At 42.4% G+C, this 17,570-nt stretch overlaps 1 protein-coding gene across 1 annotated transcript; it reads left to right on the forward strand.

Annotated features, from left to right (window-relative positions):
* Positions 1-534: 534 nt before the first annotated feature.
* Positions 535-16,373, forward strand: LOC107284210 (dynamin-1-like protein). The gene is made up of 17 exons (XM_029283394.1): positions 535-671; positions 978-1,128; positions 2,331-2,377; positions 5,260-5,331; positions 5,429-5,515; positions 6,936-7,098; positions 8,012-8,132; positions 8,274-8,405; positions 9,764-9,970; positions 10,072-10,192; positions 11,421-11,576; positions 12,408-12,497; positions 12,982-13,080; positions 13,169-13,312; positions 14,139-14,248; positions 14,815-14,974; positions 15,492-16,373. Exons 1-17 carry the CDS (start codon positions 570-572, stop codon positions 15,546-15,548), a joined length of 2,019 nt encoding a protein of 672 aa, XP_029139227.1. The 5' UTR covers positions 535-569; the 3' UTR covers positions 15,549-16,373.
* Positions 16,374-17,570: the final 1,197 nt, after the last annotated feature.

A 17,570-nucleotide genomic window follows, 5' to 3' on the forward strand; every position in this document is an offset into this window, starting at 1 on the left:
TGCTAGTCGCCATTTTACTAAAAAGAATTATTGGCTGTTGCTATGGTTTCGGTTGCTAAAACCTTTCTATCTCTTGTAACTTTGTCTCTATGGTCGTATGTTTAAAAAGCTTTCAAGATGGGGGGTGCATGATTTGTTCCCGAGTTGGCCAATGAAAATGTAACTTCGTCCTAGAAAATTTTTATTCTCCAATAGAGCTGAAGACTTATTTGATGGACAGACGAATAACCTATAGAAATCAAGAAGGTCGAAGATCTTGAGCAATACAGCTAGGGAAGGAGGCGGGCAAATCGGGGAATATTTCCTGGTTGTGGAGTGAATGGAGCTGTATCCGGATTCAGAGTAAATATTCTAAGGGTGAGTGTTAGCGCTGCTTGGATGCTCGGCTCCGTTATTTGGGCTAAATTTGTCGGGAACGGCTCAGGCCTTTACTCGGATAAATGAGATAGCGTGCTCTTTGGAGGGGAGGGAGAAAACAAGGCTGCATGGTGGCCAATTTCCTTTTGGCTAATCGTCCTCTACTTTCTAGGGAATAAGAGCCCCGTTCCACGAGCTGCACCTTCGTCATTATGGAGACTCTTATCCCTGTGATCAATAAGCTACAAGAGATTTTCAACACAGTGGGAGCCGAAATCATACAGCTGCCCCAAATTGTGGTGGTTGGCTCTCAGGTGAGATTCTGCCTCCACTTAAAAGGCTTATCCATGCCCATTCTAAATAGCGCGGCTTGAGTCTGTAGTAGAACAAATGGTGGTTAAACCAGTGTGTAAAACTTTTTGTCAGCTAAGCAAACTTCAATTTAAAGATAAAGTGGGAGCTGAAAATATCATCTGCCCTATTAATGTGCAAGTTTGAGAGGATCTCATGAAAATGAATTTGTGAGTATGCAAGGAGGTAATTAACATTTTATAATATGTTCTTCTTCTACACAGGTAAGACACTGCTTTTTCTTTTTCCACCTGTATTTGTTTCCACAGAGTAGTGGGAAGAGCTCGGTGCTAGAGAGCATCGTAGGTCGGGATTTCTTGCCACGTGGCTCTGGAATTGTCACACGGCGGCCCCTTGTCTTGCAGCTGGTCCATGTACCAACTGTGGAGGAGAGGAGGCGGAAAGCTACTGGAGAAAGTGGTAAGGGAAAAGTTACGTCTCTTAGTGACAAAGCAAAACAGATGTGAGCATCAGAACATTACCTCTTTAACTCTGATCCAGAAGATGGAATATTATTACCTAGAAAGAGCTGACTTGATCTCTGCCTTCCCAGTACTATAAATAACATCATTTATTGACTGAAAAGGTTGATCATCGGGACCAGAGGTTTAGCCTTCTGAGCTTTCAGACTCGTACTGGAGCCAATCTTTGGGAACTTCTCTCTAGCAGTTCTAGCAACTCCTCCTGCTAGAGAGAAGTTCCCTGAGGATGAGGTCTAACATGAGTCCGAAAGCTCGGAAGACGAAACCTCTGGTCCCAGTGACCAACCAGATTGGATCCTGCAGCATTATCCCCGGACAGATATATTCGCGTTCATTTGTGAAAAGGGTTAAGTTAGAATGAGTTAATTTTGTCATCTCAAGAACTATATTGGCTTTAGAGTCCTGCATAGTATTGCATAGTACTGTATGGGTACAGGTGTCTGAAATGTCATCATGCTGCTGCTGCGACTTACACTTGCATCAGACTTTGCAGTGCAAGTACATAATGCCATTGGTGTGCCTATACCCTCATTTTGGTGTTACCGCAGTTTGCTGCAGATGCTGCCGCACGATATCAGTGGACAGGCCTAAGTTCCTTCCTCTTCCCATATCTTTTTCTTCAGAGGAATGATTTACTGAGGGAGAATATAAAGATTCTGCATTCCCAGTGAACATTAGTAATCCAAAACAGTTCCTTTGCATGATGACAGACAAGAATTGAGCAGCAAGCAACCTCTAGAAATGATTTCATTGAGTACAGGCTAAAAGGCTGGTGCTGCCTGATTCTGAATGACTATTCTATCTAATGGGTGGAATGGGAATAATGGGTGGAATGTTGTTGCCTCATAGGGAAATAGAATGGTAAAATTGGAGATTTTTGCTTCAGTGAGCTGTCAGTTTTTCACTGGCTCAACTGTACTAGCTACCGTATTTTATCTGACATTTTTGATAGAAGCAAAATCAAACACCAACAGACAGCATAGGAGAATGGTTGTAAGCATCAGAATAAGGCTATGGAGACACAAGTTCAGATCCTCGCTTAGTTACAAAGTAAACTGACCAGGGCATAGTCTTGTAAGAAAATGGTGCTGAAAAGAGTCTCTCATATGTCTTTTGTTTTATTTTGTTTTTTGTCTGCAGTTGCCAAGTCAGAGGAATGGGCCACTTTCCTGCACTGCAAGCACAAGGTACTGAGTGGGTGAGGTAAATGTGGAAATATTTATAGTTAGAGTTAGCTCAGGCCAGTTGGCAGACTAGATGGGAAAAGACAATCTGTCTTTTCCCATCATGTAATAACTTTGTTTAGGGGTATCCATTTTTCTCATTTTGTAAAAAAACCTGAACATCTCAATTTTCTTGTAAGAAGTGGGGATAAAATGAAATCCTTGGGGCAGCCTATATGAGGAAGAGGCATTCCCTCCTGCCGCACACTACAAGATCATTGAGGTGGGGAGTGGAGAGAGAGAGAGAGAGAAAGACAGAAAGAGAGTTACACTTTTGTGAACAGATTTGCTTTATCCTACTCGTGCCTCCTTGTATGTTTGATGGCTGGATTCCTGCATCATGTTGAGTGACGGCTTTTAATGCTTGTTTGTTGAATAATCCATGTTGTATACACAGCCCATTAAGATAAGGGTTGCTTATCTGTGGCTTGCTGAATCACAATTGAGTTCCCATGTGCAAACTCATTACACATGTCTTAGCATGATGTATGAACCTAATCATTTACGTGTTTCCTTTTTGATTTGAAGGCCTGCAGTTACTGTTGTGGGGAAAAGGCTATTGTTGACTTTTTTCCTATGTATCTCTTGTTACTCATATCCATTCAGGGTTCCCCTTTCCTGTCTAATCATGAATTATAGGGCCAAAGAAGAGGGGACAAGGGCATGTGAGGATGCAGTGATTTTCTCTTAATTGGTGGGAGAATTCCTTCCTGTTACTAAAATATTTTTGTCATATTATCTTGTACAAATATTAAGAAAATATCCCAATGGTGGATGCCAGGCAGAAGGAGAGCCAAAAACCGGGGAGGAGAATTCATTCCAGTCTTTCACTAAGCAGAATTTATAATGTCAAAAACCTTGATATGTTGGAGAAATGAAATGAAGATAGTGATAATATTACAGGCAAATACAAAGTTCTTCACTTATGAAAGTAAAAAATCTATAGATGTAGGAGATGGTAATGATATTTATGAAAAGGATATTGAAGTGAACATTGTTTGCACACAGAATGTGAGTCAGCAATGTGGTGTGGGGCTGCTGCAATAGAGAAATACAGCTTTTGGATTGATCAACAAAAATATAATTTCTAAATTACTGGAAATAATGCTTCTTAATTCTGAGTGGTCAGATCTTCACCTATTGCATCCAATTCTGGGCACTATACTTTCAGAAAGAAAGAACATGACTGCAGTGGGCCAGGAAGATAATCTGGGAACTAGAAAAATAAATTCTAGGGCTAGAGATTGAAGGAGCTGGGTATATTTAGCCTTGAGAAAAAAAACAACTGAGGAGAGTGTGGTAGTGTTCTTCAAATCCTTGAAAAGATGTCACACAGAAGGTGGCTAAGGCTTATTGCAGAGCACAGGACTCAAGAGAATGCATTTAAATGATAAGAGGAATTCTGATTAAACGTTTTAAAAGAAATCTCTCAAAGTAACCAGTTCCTTTCCCCTATATTGAGTGTCTTCAAGTTGTGGCTGGATAGCAGTCTATCTAGCGGGGATGGTCTTAATGGCCTGACTACCCCCTTCCAATTCCATGGTACTGAAGGGAGCAGTCAGACAAGAAATTCTGTCTGAAAAGGAAATCCAGTAGTTATATTTTAATAGTTTTCCTTTTCCACAGAGCTTTCTTTTGACTGCTTCACTTACTATTCCTGGAAAATAACTTTCTTCATGTCTCTCTTCTTTCTAAGGTGTAAATGTAAATAAATACATAAAACATGTAGATAAGGATTTGTTATCTTCCAGATCTTACAAATTTGCTAGAATAAAGCCTGTCATACGTGTGCTTAGTGCTTACCTGAGTAAGTTGACTCATTTGGCATGTTGTAACTTAATATATGACTTGTAGACACTTCTCCATGCCGTGCTAAGTGTTGATCCTCCACATCTTCAGATTTTATGGCCAACCAAAGGCATTTTATGTGTACACTGCCAAAAGTAGTGATTCCATTCTTTATGAAATTTGTATATAAAAGTTGATTATGATTTTCAGTCATGTTGAAAGACTATCAACTTCTATACATTTCTCTTTTTAAATTAACTTCTTCCAAAGGTTGTGTCTTCTAGGCCTTTCCTAAAGCTCACTTGGAATTAAAGCCATTGTTTTTAACAATAGGTTTATAGGATGGAAGCCTAGCACTTCCAAGCCCCCACATCTCTCTTCTATTCTGCAGTTGCTGATTTATTTATTTTTTTGCCAGAAAGTTTGGAGGGTTTTGCCTTTACTTTTTATGCAAAGTTATAACATGATGTATTATATTTTATTATGTATTAAAATGTTTGAGGTGGAGTACTTATGCTCTATTCCAGCGGTTCTCAACCTATGGGTCGCGACCCCATTTGGGGTCGACCGACCATTTCACGGGGGTTGCCAAGCAAGGCTGTCCGCCATTTTTTCCCCCTTTTCCGGCGGGTGCCTTACCTCCCTTGAGCTGGGCCAGCTGGTGGTCGGCCTGCTCCGTCTCTGCCGCTTGCCAGCTACGCCTTGGCTGGCGCAGGGGGCGGAACCACGCATGCGCAGCGCTCCCGGGCAGGGAAAGTCCTCGACTTACGACCGGTTGGGTAGTCCTCGACTTACGACCGGTTTAGTCCTCGACTTATGACCGGTTTAGTCCTCGACTTACGACCGGTTGGGGGTCGCGGCATTAAAAAGGTTGAGAACCACTGCTCTATTCTTTCTTGGTTTCTCCTCTTCCGCTGTCTATTCCCTGCTCTGGTTCTTCCACAAGCAGGAAAGATGGGTAGGAGGATCAATAAAAGAGCAGGAAAGCAAGTGCCCTTGCACGCTCTCCTGCAGCTCTTCTGATGTTAGAAGCCTTTCTGTTTGTTCTCTTTCCTCAGACTTTTACTGATTTCAGTGTGATTCGGCAGGAAATTGAGATTGAAACCGAGCAGATGACTGGGACCAATAAGGTACTAACTCTCTTTGAGTTCTTTTCCCGTGTTGCGAGAGTCCTTTGGTCCAAATGCCTTTTTTGTGTCTTTCTCTAATAGCTTTTCTTGCTTTCAGGGAATCAGTCCAGAACCCCTGTACTTGAAGATCTATTCACCTCACGTGCTTAACTTGACGCTGGTAGATCTTCCAGGAATCACCAAGGTGAGACACTTAGAAATAGTGCTCTCTGTCGCCCATTTCTTAAGAGAGACCTAGAAGTTACTGGTTATTAGGACACTTCCCAGTGACCTTAAAGGCAGAACTTCATCAGCAATATCTGGGGAATGTGTAGCCTTGGGCACCAATGCACCAAGTGATGGATGGTCTCCCTCTTTTCTCCTCTCTACCACTTTTTCCTTGGGACCATTCCTTTTTAACCATTTGAACACATTGGACCAGAAGAGTTGGGTTACAGTGATAGTGAGCAGAAAATAAAAGAGTGTCAATGAATAACGGATGTAGAATTGACTGTTCTTAGCACACCATTATATTAGATTCAGAAAAGAGTTTCAGTTGAAGGCCTGACCTTTCACAGGAAATCTCCCCAAATCCTCTGGCTACAACTGGAGGGTTGTGTGATTTGGGATAAAGTGTCTCCCACAGGCTGGCATTTTGCACTGTCGCACTACAGGCGATAGAAGCAATATTGGTAGCTTTGTTTTAGCTAGAGTCAGCTTCAGTGGAAAGGCGTGTTTACTTGAGGCAGCCTCAGTGTTTGCATAAATCGGCCTGGTCTGGAGCAAAAGAATCTCATTTGTCTCATTTGCTTATTAGAAAAACTAAACGCCCATGTGAATCTCTTCAAGCTTCTGTGTCTTACTGGTGTACATTTGTTGCTTAAATATGTATTATTTTTCAATTGAATTCTGTAGGCTATATAAAACAGATCAGCATTTGTGATGCTTTTGTTTAATTTGTTTTGCTTACGCTGAGTGTGAAGAAAGGGCATATACAAACACCTCTCAGTCTTTTTCAATTTAAACATTCCTTGACCTCACATACCTAAATTTATTGTTGCTCCTAAATCAATTCTAAAGCGTGTTTTGTTAGTTCCTAGATTCTAGGATAATGTTCTGCACCCATGAGGACTAGAAACATGTTCTTCCTTTCAGTTCACAAAAATATTCCTGGATTAGAGGATATGGTCTTCACTGAAGATAATACAGTTAGGAACTGGAAGGGCATATTTCTTAAATACATGCATACATGTTTTTAGGCTGCAGATATGTGAATTCAGGAGTCCTTTTGCATCTCAAACTTAGTTCTGTTTTTCCTCCTAGAGCGAGACATATAAATCAAGAGTCCTTGCTCCCTCTTCTCTGTTCCTCTCTTGGGTGGAAACAGCAGTAAACAAGAGAGCTTAATATGGTGTGATGCAGTTAGTATTGCATTATTAGCCTTCTCAATTCAGAATGGAAGTAAACAATAAGGAAGTTTTCTAGGATTGTCCTTTTCTAATTTCATAGTAACTCCGATCTCTTTTCTTAATAAAATGTGTTATATTTTTTACATTTTACTGCATGATACTTTAGGCCTTGAGTGACTTATAAATCTCTCAAATCCAACCTCTGCAATATCACAGGTGCCTGTTGGAGATCAACCCCCTGATATTGAGAATCAAGTCCGAGATATGATCTTATCCTACATCTCCAACCCAAACTGCTTAATCCTGGCTGTCACTGCTGCCAATACTGACATGGCCACATCAGAAGCACTCAAACTAGCACGGGATGTTGACCCTGATGGTATGACTATATTTGTACTTGAGGAGGAGAAATCAGGAAACTATGGAGAATCATGGGATGTTATAAAATAGTCCTCTTTTTTTTGAAGCTCAGGGGAGTCTGATTTAGTAATACCAGCAGAGCAGAACTGAATATTTATTTGCTGTCTGAATGTTAAGATCCATGCTTAAATGATGGCTGATTAACAGGAAGGGGAAGAAAGCAGAAGGGTGAGAGGGTGAGCTGAGGGAGCACTTTTCTCCCCTTGTTTATTCCCATTCTGTAAGATCCAATACAATAGATTTGCCCCAAGTTCCATATGTCAGATGAGGCCATCTGAGTGGCCTAGAAAGCCTGCCTCTCTGTTAAATAACACCTGCCCTCTGCAACACCATCCCTGAAGACTTCTAATGCTCACTGTCTTCAATCTTGAAAATCTAGCTTTTCCCCCCAGGCTGTGGATAGAATGGGAAAAAAATGAGTGGGTTCCATTCATTTATAGTGTATGCTTATTCCTCCTATTACGATCATCTTGTAGTCTTTTTGGTTTAATGTACTACAGTCTTGTTTTTAATTTGTACATCACCCAGAATCTCTAAAGAGTTGGGCAGTCTTAGAAATCTAAATTATAAATACATAAATGAATTCAAAAGATATGCAGTCTTGGGGGGAACACACAAGGAATAAAGCAGCGCCCCCCAACCTTTTCCATACTCCGCACCCCTAGAATGCTTCTGATATATTCTCACACCCCTTACAAAAGTTTGAAATAACAAATTATATACACTATAATTTTGAAACTTCTAAACCCGTGTTTTTGCACCCCCTGGAATATCGTCTTGCACCCCTGGTTGGGAACCCCTGGAATAAAGGAATAGCCTCTGTCACCCCTCCCCCTTTCGATATCACTAACTGAAGAAGAGTTTCTCTGCAGGGCGAAGGACGTTGGCTGTGATCACCAAGCTTGATCTGATGGATGCTGGGACTGATGCCATGGATGTACTGATGGGCCGGGTTATTCCTGTCAAGCTAGGCATCATTGGGGTGGTCAACAGGTCAGTGGTGATGCATGTTAGATGGAGAGGGCAACTGGTTGCAAAACCTCTTGTTTTGCCAGAGCAGGATGTTGCTGATGGGCGAATCCATCAGGCAGATTTTGTTAATTGTTTAGATGGTATTTTTGCTTCCTGTGCTAGGAGCCAACACGATATCAACAGTAACAAGAGCATCAGTGAGTCTCTGCAGGACGAGCAAGGATTCATGCAAAAGAAATACCCTTCGCTTGCCAATCGCAATGGCACTCGTCATTTGGCCAAAACCCTCAACAGGTGAGAAGGAACTGGGTGTGGTTAGGGATTGACCAGAAAACCCCAGGTAGAATGGGACCCACTGCTTGAGGATGCTTATCTTCTATGTAGAAAAGAACCTCTTCTGTCCTTTACTCTGAAGATGAGAGCCTTAGTGGATTAGACTAAGACATTTCTATTCCCTCAACAACTTAGCAGCAGAGTCGCTCGGAGAAGCAGCAGCGCCATCATTACTGATTAGGCTTCCTCACAATTGTACTGAGAGGCTGATAGGCCATGACGATTGTAAGATCTAATCATCGTGACCTCGAGCACTGAAAGCATTATATTTAGTTTTTTTTAGGAAGAAACAGATAGACAGCATCCCTGTGTCCCCAGGACTGACATATTCATTGGGCATATAGTATCTGGTGCCCATGAAAATGTTTAGCCCTGCACATGCCAGGCTTTAAAACAAAATCTCAAGTGTGGAGTCCTTAGTGCTCTCTGAGCATGGCTATTTGCTTGTAGATGATTTCGTTACCCAACTGGGTAACATCAGTGTGAGTGAGTGTGGGGTTCGCTCCCTGTTTATATACAGTAGTTTGGCCTCCCAGTGTTGGTGGAGATGTACTTTTCTCCTTGGCAATTCCTTGATTAGGGTATTGTTTTCTGCTTGATCGATTGCCTGGTATTAACCTCTGCTTATCTGGGTGAAAAAACCCCACACACTGCTACCCTTGCCGGTAAGGCAAGCTACCATATAGAAACAGGGAGCAAACTACACACTCATCAGCAATGATGATAACTATGGTAATGAAAGGTCAGCAAGCAAATAGCCAAGCTCATAGAGCACCCCTAGGACTCCACAGTTCAACCCTGAGCGACATTTACTCTCTTCTGTTAAAACTTCAGCTAGCATTAAAATCGCAGAGCGGGAGCTAGGAATTGTAAGACATATTCTGGACAGAAATACTGGGAGTTATTTTGAAGCTAGGAATTGTGTGTGAGCTCCTTGCCTTGCCACAGCATTTGCACATTTAAAGGAGAATCCCACAGAAGTGTTTTCAACCTGAGTTGCAACTTTCCAGAATATCATCCTTCCTGTTCCTAACATCATTACACCGCTCAGCAGCAGAGTACAAAAATAGCATAACAAATAGATGGTTGGAATCGATTCAAGTTTTCCCCAGCTTAAATATTGTTTAGCCAGGAAGTGAAGTTTCAGCTCAAGTGAATGACAGGAGTCTTTTTTTTTTTTTTTGGTCACCTGAATGCTGGCCTGTTTGGCCTAGTACTGTCCTCTCCAGCACTTTCCCTTTGGTCAGTTGGAATCATATTCCTTGAAAGTAGGATGTTTCCCTTAAAAGGCCAAACTGATGCCCTTCTACCTTTTCTAGGCTGCTGATGCACCATATCCGCGACTGCCTGCCTGAACTGAAGACGCGAGTGAATGTGCTCACAGCTCAGTACCAATCAGTGCTACAGAGCTATGGGCAGCCCATTGAAGACAAGAATGCCACTTTGCTTCAGATCATCACTAAGTTTGCCACCGAGTACTGCAACACCATTGAGGGTACAGCACGCAACATTGAGACCTCTGAGTTGTGAGTGAAGCCTCTAGTGAACAATATGGTGATGGAGCTGAATGTGGGATAAATAAGCCAGCAGTGGGATGCTGGGGCTGATCTGCTTCTCTGCTGGCCAGATGCGGTGGTGCCCGGATGTGCTACATTTTCCATGAAACCTTTGGACGCACTCTGGAGTCCATTGATCCGCTGGCTGGACTTACGATGTTGGATATTTTGACAGCCATTAGAAATGCCACAGTAAGTTAATATGATCAATCCATTATCCTTCGCTTTCACCCATGTTCTCCTTTACAGTTAGGCCCGAATTACGTAGGTATATTACACAAGAAAACATTATAGTGTAGGAATAGAGATGTTGGGAGTTCACATAAAATTTTGCCGCTCTTGTAATTTAAAAGGGAGATGGATACAAGCCAAGTTTCCTTCCCCTGCCAACTGCAGTAATGGGTAATGAGATCTTGGCTTGGAGCATTGTAAGAATTAAGAGTGGTTGCCTATCCTACTGAAAGCATGACATTCAGTTGCAGATGCTGCAGGCAAACTGTTCATTCATGTAGCCAGAAGGACAAAATATTCCCAAAATATACATGCTTTGATAGATATCTGTGGATATTATCTCAGTATTTGTGGTTTCCAAGCAAACACCCAAGCTATTAAAGCCAGACAGTAGAATGGATCTTGTCTCCTGCTTCAGTAACAACAGAGGACTGGCAGAGGATTAACAGAATAACAGAGTTGGAAGGGACCTTAGAGGTCTTCTAGTCCAAATTCCTGTTCAAGCAAGAGATCATATACCATTCTGGTCAAATGGCTGTCCAATCTCTTCTTAAAAACCTCCAGTAATGGAGCACCCACACCTTCTGGAGGCAAGTCATTCCACTGGTTGATTGTTCTGTCAGGAAATTTCTCCTTAGTTCTAGGTTGGTTCATCATCCAGTTTCATTCATCATCCAGTTTCTAATGATAGATGTTTTGGTATACACGTAGAAGAAAGAAAGTAGGGAGACTGAGTTTATCTGTCTCAATGTAGAAGTAGGATAGCAGAAGGCAACCATTCTATGCTTTCGTGGCATATTTAATTTCCCCCAAGATGTCCACTTCTATATTAAATCCCTTATTTGCTTCTTGAGTGTCAGAGCTAGCCTTTCTCATGTAGTTCTTCTGTACTTTTGGTACATTATGAATTTGTCTCCTTGAAACCAGTATGCTGTCTAAATTATAGAAGACGTCACTGCCTGAAGGACATTTTGTTGACTGGGCAATCCTATAACAATATTTTGGCTCCGTCGTGTGAGGCAGTAACAAAATGCACGGTAAAGTTAGCAACACGGGAAGCGTGTATTTGACGTTAACACTGAGTTTGGGGAGACTGAGCTACTTAGAACATCAACTGACCCTTGAGTCTCTTGTGTAGCCTTCCCCCCCCCCACCAGTTTTTAAAGATGCTTCTCCATCTCTCTGGCAGGGTCCCCGCCCAGCTCTTTTTGTTCCCGAGGTCTCTTTTGAGTTGCTGGTGAAACGTCAGATCAAGCGACTGGAGGAGCCAAGTCTTCGCTGCGTGGAGCTCGTGCACGAGGAGTTGCAACGCATCATCCAACACTGTACCACCTACAACACACAGGTACCGTCTCGCTGGGCCTAGGATCGGTCAGCCCCTCTGCCTCCGTCCCCAGAAGAAGGGCTTTCAAGTGGGCTCTGGGCCCGCATTCCGGTGCATGTGAACCCTCAAGGGCTGGTTGTTACCTTTCCAAATGCCCAGCGCTTACAAACTTTTTAAGATAGCATCCTTCAGTGAGGGAAAGTTCCACTATACAGATGATCCTCAACTTATGCCCACTATTGAACCCAAAATCTTTGTTGCTAAGTGGGACTGTTGTTAAGTGAGTTTTGTCCTGTTTTACGACTTTCTTGCTGCGATTGTTGAGTGAATCACTGCGGTAGTTAAGTTAATAACACGATGGTTAATTGAATCTGGCTTCCCCATTGATTTTGTTTGTCAAACGGTGATCACATGACCTCAGGACACTGCAACTGTCATAAACATGAGTCAGTTGCCAGGCATCTGAATTTTGATTTACATGGCCATGGGGATGCTGTAATGGTTTATGTGTTGAAAAATGGTGCCATTGTAACTTCCAACGAATGCCAACAAATGGTTGTAAGTTGAGGACTACCTATATTCAGTTGGTCTTACAAGTAAGGAAAACGTATTTACCTAAATAAATATAATTTTCTATCAGATCAGTTGTCATAGAGGGAACTCTTTACTGGGTGATCTGTAATGGCTTCTCTTAAGGATCCATTGGTAATTTTATTTTCAATAAGTCGGTGTGCAATACAGTGATGCATTTCACACTGACTGTGATAATAACTCAGATAATAGTTTAGACATCTTGATTTTATGTGTGTGTGTGTGTGTGTAAAACTAAAAACAAAACAAAAAAATCTTTAGGAGCTGCTGCGTTTCCCCAAATTGCACGAGGCCATTGTGGAGGTGGTGACAGGAGTCCTTCGCCGGAGGCTGCCCATCACCAATGAAATGGTAATTGGGGCTTTTTTGCTATGAATAAAAGTATGGAATGGTCCTTGCTGCTGACATTTCTTCCAGACGCTTTGAAGCTGGTGGCCGTATCTGGAATTTAAAGTGTATAGTATATACACTCTCATATGGCAGCTGTTTCAGTAGACATAGCTAGTCTGAAAATACCTCACAGAGAAGTAATAAAGTTGCACTTTATTTGCTCCCTCTACTTATTTCCTATTATGAGCCCAGGATGTTTTCTATCATTCCAACTAACTGTAATGTTGTCTGGGGAGCTTAGTATACCTCCAAATGACATGTTGGGTTATTTCTATTTTTTTATGAACTCTTCTGGGCTCTTTGTGAGGCTTAGAAGTAATCTTGAAAATAAACATACTTAAGACTGATGTTTTGCTTCAGAGATCTTGGACATTATTGATCTTGGAATATTGAGCACACTGTCACCTCACCAGATACCCTAGGCCTAATAATGCCTCTCTCCTAGGTTCATAACCTGGTTGCCATTGAGTTGGCCTACATTAATACCAAGCACCCTGACTTCATAGACACAGCACTGGTCTCTGCCTCAGTGAGCAGTTCTAAGGTACCTTTTCACAGATAATCTCTACCCTGTCCCTAATGCCTGCCGTTGTCTTAACGTGCAGCTTATTCTTGTATTTCTTCCAATCTAGAGTGACACTGCTATAGATGGTACTTGGCGATGGAAAAGTGAGAAAGCAGAAGAACCTGCCACTGATGATAGGCCTAAGGGATCATCCCACTCTTTGGTCTATTCTAGCCCCAGCCGGTCGCATGCAGTCAATCTACTGGACACGGTCAGCCGGGATAACACTGGGAGGAATAGGGAGGGAGAAAGCAGGTGGGCTGGCTAGAACTTAAGCTACTTTTAGGAGCAAAGAATGTTGCAAGGAGTTGCAATGCAGAAACATAAGGATGAACTGGAAGAAGTGCCAGTATTTGCATAAGAGCTACATGAGCTTACCGTTAGGTCAGTGATGGCGAACCTTTTAGAGACCGAGTGCCCAAACTGCAACCCAAAACCCACTTATGCATCGTTGGGTGCCGGGTGGGTGTGGCCAATTGGGTGGGTGTGGCCCATTGAGTGGGCGTGGCTGAACTAAAAATTTCAATCAATTAATTCCAACTTTGCAAGATCTTTTTTTTTCCCTGCGAGAAGTTGAAATTGACTGATTGATTGAACCTTTTTTTTTGCACATGGCAGCAGAGGCCTAAAGCGAAAAGGTTTTATAAAACCCAGCTGAAGGCCTAGGACTGGGGCGACGGTGCGCGTGCCCACAGAGAGGGCTCTGAGTGCCGCCTCTGGCACCCGTGCCATAGGTTAGCCACCACTGCGTTAGGTTATTGCTTTTTGGCCCTATAAAGTAGACAACTTTGGTTTGTATTTATGTGGCAAGATGGGTTACTGCAAAAGGATACATCAGCATAACAGAGTTTGAAGGGACCTTGGAGGTCTTCTCGTCCAACTCCCTGTTCAAGCAGGAGACCCTATGCCATGTTGGGGAATAGATATTTATCATCATCTCAGCCAAGGTGTAGAATCTTGAGTAGCTGCTCTCCCAGCTAAGCTGCTATTGCATTTGGTGAACACTGCTCACAGCCATTTCCCCTGCCTCTCCCTAGCCCATGCCAGCAACGAGGAAGCTAAGCCAGCGTGAACAACGAGACTGTGAGGTAATCCGGAGGCTTATCAAGTCCTACTTCCTCATTGTGCGCAAAAGCATCCAGGATAGGTAAGTGGTTGACAGGAAAATTAGGGTAAGCATTAGTGACTGAGCTGTGTCATCTGGATTTAGTACTCCTTCAGCAATGGATATTCTGCTTGTGGAGGTTTGAGAATAAGCAGTGACTAGCCTAATATTAACAATGGCACAAATTGATTTTATGCAACTCCTTGTAGAAAAATTAAGACTTTAGCCATTTTTAAATGAGTGGAAAGCTTCCTCAACACTTAAACATTGTTTGGGGGTTTGGGAAACTGCTGTTCTCAAAAATTTTGGTCAGTTTCTGACAAATTTTAATGTATGTGGTTTCTTGTTGCTGTAATCAGAATATTTCATTTTCTACAGGCACATCAGTACCCATGATATGTAATTCAAACTATTTTGAATAATGAAGCATAATTTGAGAAGTACTACAGATGGAGATTATCTAAGTCAAAAGTGCTATAGTAACCTATTTCTGCCAACAATAGGAAAGATGAAATTATACTTGAACAATAATTGTCAATAAAGAAATTGGGGGCTTTCTTTTAAGAATTTGTGTGTCCAAATCAACTTATCTGCTTTTTATCCTGTAGTGTTCCCAAAACCGTGATGCACTTCCTTGTGAACTACGTCAAGGACCATCTCCAGAGTGAACTTGTGGGCCAACTGTATAAGCCCCAGCTTCTGGACACACTCCTAACAGAGTCCGAGGACATGGCTCAGCAGCGTAATGAGGCTGCCAACATGCTCAAGGTGATGGAGGGCAGGGTTGCTAGAGGTCAGCTCTGGTTCAATGATGGCGAAAAGAAACTATGTTTCTGGCTCACCCAGAGCAGAACCAGTTTGCTGCTTTAAATCTTTCCCCAAATTGGAAGCGGCAATATTTCCCAAAGGCTGAAAATGGCTGTGTTCCAATCTTTTAAAAGCCTTAAGCATCCCAAGTAGCCTTTTCCACCTTGGCTCCCTCCACGTGTTGTCTAGCTTCATTTCCGAGACTGAAGGTGGTGTAAGGTTGGGAAAGATTCAAGGAGCCTATTCCAAGTCCCATCACCATTACCACCCGTCTTTTTTTCAGATCAGTGATAAAGCACCCACTTTCCAGATAGCTGACAAGTATTTTAGCTTTGTGCATACAGTGCGTTAATTTTCAGTACCACCCTTTAATGAAACTATTCCGTTTCCTAGGTTTTGATGTGCACTTTTGCTAGTTAGTTGTCAGAGTTGGTACGGTATGTCTGGGTCCTCAGCCAAGTCTTCTGCTCTTTTGCAGGCCTTACAGAAAGCCAGCCAAACAATATCAGAGATCCGAGAGACTCAGCTCTGGTGAGATGCACTTAAAAGCTTCAGAAGATTCCATGTTGCAAGAACATTACTCACCCAGAACCGTGTTCAGCTCTGACTCCCACCTGAATCTTCACTGTTTCCCAAATGGGAAAGAAATTGTGTCCTCAGTGATCAAGTTCTAGTTTAGAACAAGAGTGTGTCCCTATTTTAACTGTGTTGAAATGTCCGTGGTACACGGATAGCATTTTGGAGCCTGCATATGGTGGCTCTCTCCTGCTACCTCATCTGTCTTCCATATGTTTCCAATTTTGCTAGATTCATCAGTATTAAATTCCTGTTTTGATTGTCAAGCTTGCATCCTTAGCCACTTGCTGATTTTGGCCAGTCTATAGCAGATTTAATCTAGCTCTAAGTTCTACATATTTCCTGAACATGGTGCATTTGGTACATGTATTGAAATGAAACCTCTTGTCTTGTGTTTGCTTAACTATTAGGAATACACTGTTCTGTATTTGGCCTTGTCAATGCCTTTTGTTCTTGTAACTGCTCTACAGGTAAAAAGAGGAGCCTCTTGATAGGTTAAAATGCCTGAGTAACCTTGAATAAGATAAGTGGTGCCTGACACTAGAGGGATTCATCTACTCTGGCCCAAACAAGGCCCTGATAATGCTGGATCTCACGCTGGACTGTGCTTTCACAACACATTTTACCCAAGAGTCATGTGCAATAGCGTCACTTGTGGGAACCTTCGCCTGTTCCTGGATGCTTAATGGGGAGGGATAGGAACCTGAACAGTTCCAAGTTTGCACGTATCTGAGCCAAGCAGGGACCAGGCTTGGATTGCAAATTTTCATGAAATAAAACTGTGGAAGATTGTACAGTTGGTGTGTTTTGTTTTCTTTAAAGGAAGTCAAAAACAGATGATAATTGTAAGTTACCATTAGGGCGCCTGGATCCCGGCAACCATCCCAAAATACCAAGTGCTGATGCTGGGCTTACATTCTAGATCCCAGAAGAAAGGATTAGAAAGCAAAAGGATTTGAATGTCTTACAAAATGGATTTTGTAGAGGGTGGACTAGAAGTCAAAATATGTATCTGGGGAATCTGAATCAATTTGATTGACATGGATTGAGTTTTCCTTACACAAGCTGTCCGGGAATAAACAAGCCATTATTTAAAAAGGAGGATATTTGTAGCTCAGGGTTGAAATGAGGCGTCATAACCTGATGGTCTGGTTCATTCATCATGCAAGTGCCTTTTCAACATTCAGCGGTTAGTTCAAATTGGTGTGCAAAATTTCTATGGCACTTGGGGGCTGGAGCTGCTACCTTAAGACCCTAAGTGGTCTTTTCTTTGTTATTCCTTGAGCTTAAAAGGATAGTTAACTGACACTGGAGTAACATAACCAGTTGCTGTGGACTGCAGCACCCTCTGTGAACAGGTGGCTTGACGCTTCTGCCCTTCTGGATGGTAACCATTTCTGCTTGTAGGTGCAGGTTTATTCCCAAAAGATAGACTGGGCTTAGAAAAGCTGCACACATGTAAGGATTATTGTGAAGGAGATCCATCTGATAGGTGCTGCTCTCCTACAGCCTGTGGAGGGGAGGGGGAATAATTTATAGCTTAGGTGGAAAATGCTACTAAAAACAAACTCATGGCTGGTCCTGAAGGGTGGAAGGTCTGTTGAACCAAGCTTCACACACGCTGTCAAGTTGCTGCGTGGCTGATAAGGTAGACAAATAATGGACAAGACAACGCTTTTTCACACAGCAAGGACATTTGATCAATTTATGAAGCATCAAATATACATTTTCATATATACAAAGTGGAACTGATTGGGTGGGGGGGTGAGAAGGAAGGGAAACAAAAATACAGTCAATCTGAGAGAAGGGGCAGAGGGAAAGCCCCATGCTATAGAAAATACATGGGCCTTGGAGACACCACCCCCCTCGTAAAGGCTGGTATTTATAATATATATTATATACATGGAAATCTGTACAGCAACAAACCCAACACAGGAAGTGCAGTGCAGGGCAGGGACAAAGTGCATGCTCGGGGGTGGGG

This window comes from Protobothrops mucrosquamatus, unplaced genomic scaffold (genome assembly GCF_001527695.2).
Source record: "Protobothrops mucrosquamatus isolate PMUCROS unplaced genomic scaffold, P.Mucros_1.0 scaffold76, whole genome shotgun sequence".
Lineage (NCBI taxonomy): Eukaryota > Metazoa > Chordata > Lepidosauria > Squamata > Viperidae > Protobothrops > Protobothrops mucrosquamatus.